This window comes from Austrofundulus limnaeus, unplaced genomic scaffold, assembly GCF_001266775.1.
Source record: "Austrofundulus limnaeus strain Quisiro unplaced genomic scaffold, Austrofundulus_limnaeus-1.0 Scaffold27, whole genome shotgun sequence".
Lineage (NCBI taxonomy): Eukaryota > Metazoa > Chordata > Actinopteri > Cyprinodontiformes > Rivulidae > Austrofundulus > Austrofundulus limnaeus.
The window spans coordinates 2669635-2672881 of record NW_013952429.1 but is presented as its reverse complement, the minus strand read 5'-3'; the positions used below and the strand labels follow the sequence as shown (position 1 = coordinate 2672881).

Genomic DNA, 3247 nt, shown 5'->3' with positions numbered 1-3247 from the left:
GCGCAGCACTGCGCACCATTTTTCCGTTTCTTCTTCCCTCAGATGAAATCTATCTTGGCTTTCCATTTTCAGGTTTAAGCCAACTTCAAACCAATCAGCCGCCAACATCAACTCCAACGACTTTGTCCTTCAGGCGAGACACACACAAACCCGCCTGTGTACCATCTTTCACTTCTCGTAGAATAACAGCACCAGTGACAACATGCTTCAAGRGTGTGATTCATCACCTCTTGTTTGGCAGTTCTGTTGAAATGTTTCTCTGAATACGAAGATGACAGGAAACATTTCCTGGTGTGGTGAAGATGGGGGTTGCGACTTAAATAATTTTAGAGGCTAAAATGTTAAGTTTGGATAAACTCAACGATAGGAACAGCTAAGTAAATTGTCAGAAGTGTTGGGTTGAAGCTTTTTAATTAAACGTAATGAAATTTGAAAAAGATTAAAATCTTAACATGTGTTAAAAAGAACTCTGGTTCTGTAGTGGAAAAGAGAAAGTTGAGGTAAACAACAGAACCATGAACCACACTGAGTGTCTGACTCACAAAAACAACCGAAATGTTAAAAAACACCCAACTTTTCCCTCGTCAATAACTTTCTAAGACTCTATCTCTATAAAGCCAAGCTTTAGCTGTTGTTGTTAAACTAAAATGATTTTTAGGAAACGAATAAGCTGCTGCTGAGTTTTCCTTAAATCTCTCAGCACCTTCGAGGGCTATCTGACATTTAACACCTTTCCACAGATAAGCTCTAAAGGTGAATTATAACAAACTGTTTTTGAAATTAAGATTTTTTTTGTGTCAGGACTTTTAAAGTCTATTTTTTAAGAGTGGTTCTGTGGACTAGGTAATGAACAGTTAGTATCCTACCTGTCACAGACAGCTCTGTGAACAGTCTCAGTTTCTATAAAGCTTTAAATAAAATTTCAGAATGATTTAACATCGAAGTCTTTTTTAGATTTTTTATGTTGCTTACCAGTTCTTAGCTTCACCACATGTGCTACAGCTAGCTGCTGCTGCCATTTTCACTTGCAAATAACCATAATATTATATGTAAATGTTGAGGTGGTGTTTTAAAGTCATGTGAATAAAGCAGACAGCGATGCAAGTATATAAAACAAAGTTTAGTGATCTGCTAAACGTTTTTTAGCTCAGACTTAACTTTTCTGTGCAGTTAGAAGAGCGATCTCCAAACGATAGGCTATTCCACTTCTAAATACTGTACTTGTACTATCGCTTTAAGAGGGGTTTCTAGATACGTGATCACACCTTCTCATGTTTGTCATGCAGAAAATACAAAACCAGAAAAACCCATTACAGTTTATAGGATTCTTTCGGGGTAAAAAAGCTCAAAAATCCAGCGCACACATCAAGCCTTTGTTATCGTTCTGTGCGGTACTGGTTGACATGTGCATGCTGACGTCGATGCCATCTTCCACCCTGTGCTTTTTTTTATTTTTTAACACCCYGCACTATCGTTCCTCCTGCCCCTGGATGCCTCTCTACACGCTGCGGTCGGTGCTGCCACATCCTCACCAGCTGTCGTATTCACACAACTTCCTCCAACACCCAATAATATGCTCGCTGGCTGATCTGAAAGCAACAGTGTCACCAACAACAAACTCTGACACCTCTGCACTCACAGGCTCCGGCTGATTGTCATGCAACATGTTGCTGCTGCTGAGATACTGTGAAAACAAACAACAACTGCAAACTGTCAGAATTATGGTCAACAACAAATATGAGATCTAAACCTGTGCTGGGGGAAACTTTWCTAAGAAAATAAGCTTTTAACTTTGAGAAACTGAAATGAGCACAGCAACCATAGACTCTTAAATAACCCAGTTCTTACAATGTCAGCCTCAAGGGTTACAAATATTACAGCATTATTGTGCAGTCAGAATCACAAAAGCTTCCAACAAATTACAAAGAGACATCAGACGGACCTCCACTCATCTAAATACCCACAGTTGGCAGGTGGATGTCTTCTAATGCTCTGCAGCCAAAACAAACAAAACACCACAATGAAGAAAACACCAAGTTGGGGTTCCTGTGGGATTTCCAGACGACATTAAAAAAAAAGATTGCTTGTAGAAAACTTCTGTGGATTTTCTCACACTAGTCCTCCTACATGACATTCCTATATAAATTCATCAAAGTCTTAATTAAAAAATTAATTAAGAAAAAAAGATGTCATTTTTATCTTTAGTTCTTCCAGTAATAAAGGTTGAAGTTGTGCAGATAAAGCAGAACAACTTCACATTTTTAGTGAATTCCTAAAATAACTGGAGCTTCCTCTCCGCTTTGCATAAATTTCCAATTTTCCTCAAATTCTTTTTCCGCAGAATTTCCTGCATTAATCCTGAACATTTACATACAAGGTTTCCTCCAACTGGACAAAAAAAAAAAAACAACTATTTATTAAAAAAAAGAAAAATCAGACAGAGTAAAACATTTCGGTTTAATGGTGTTTTGTCCCCTCTACATAATATTTGGTTTAAACTGGCTGTTACCATTCCAGTGGTGCGCTGCCGTGGGGCTTTGTCTCAGCCCGTCCAGACACCTGTCCAGAGCGTGCTGGATCCGGTCCTCGGTGCAGGACGTGTGCTGCATGGTCACCGCTCAGGATCTGAGGAGGAGCAGGAAAGAAAGCTGGTAATAACTCACCAAAATGCCAAACCCACTCACATCTTCTGTGGAATTTTATCAACATCGTTGCTATTATGGTGTGTTTATGTCCACACACACACACACACACACACGCCTCTTTCTGTGGACACCAGGCTGCGTTATAACTCTGGATTTGCATGAAAGCAGACTGCCCAGACAGTATGAAAACAAGCTTAGAGGCTCAGCTGACAGAAAAACCATAAAGGGAGATATGAGTGAGAAGAGAAGCGCATACAGGTGTTGATATTTTTTTTTTAATCCGCATCGAGTCCAGTTCAGAGGCACCTGCTCAGTCTCAGAGCAGACAGTTTTAGGAAAGCCCAAACCACCAACAGCAGTATGGCATCAACTAATTTGTCACATCGTCTCTAAACGGCTTCCCTTTAAAGTTTGAACCTATTTCTGAGGGTTAAATTACCACAAACCAACAGACAGCAGACCTACATCTTTGTGAAAGGTTAGAGGAAAAGTTGCCCTCAAATAAAAATCATATGAAGAAATGCTAAAAACTAGAGGAAAAAAACAGYGTATTAAACTTACTTATCAGGTTGGGTTGAACTTCACCTTTAACTTTACTTTCT

The 3247-nt window shown here is 39.3% G+C and overlaps 1 protein-coding gene across 1 annotated transcript in view; it reads right to left on the bottom strand.

Moving 5' to 3' along the window:
- pik3r5 (phosphoinositide-3-kinase, regulatory subunit 5) overlaps nucleotides 1-2617 on the bottom strand; it is a gene marked incomplete in the record, with an annotated part of 16514 nt that extends 13897 nt beyond the window's left edge. The window contains 1 exon segment of the mRNA XM_014004985.1: nucleotides 2510-2617. Coding sequence (XP_013860439.1) covers nucleotides 2510-2609 — 100 coding nt within the window.
- Between the last annotated feature and the right edge of the window lie 630 nt (nucleotides 2618-3247).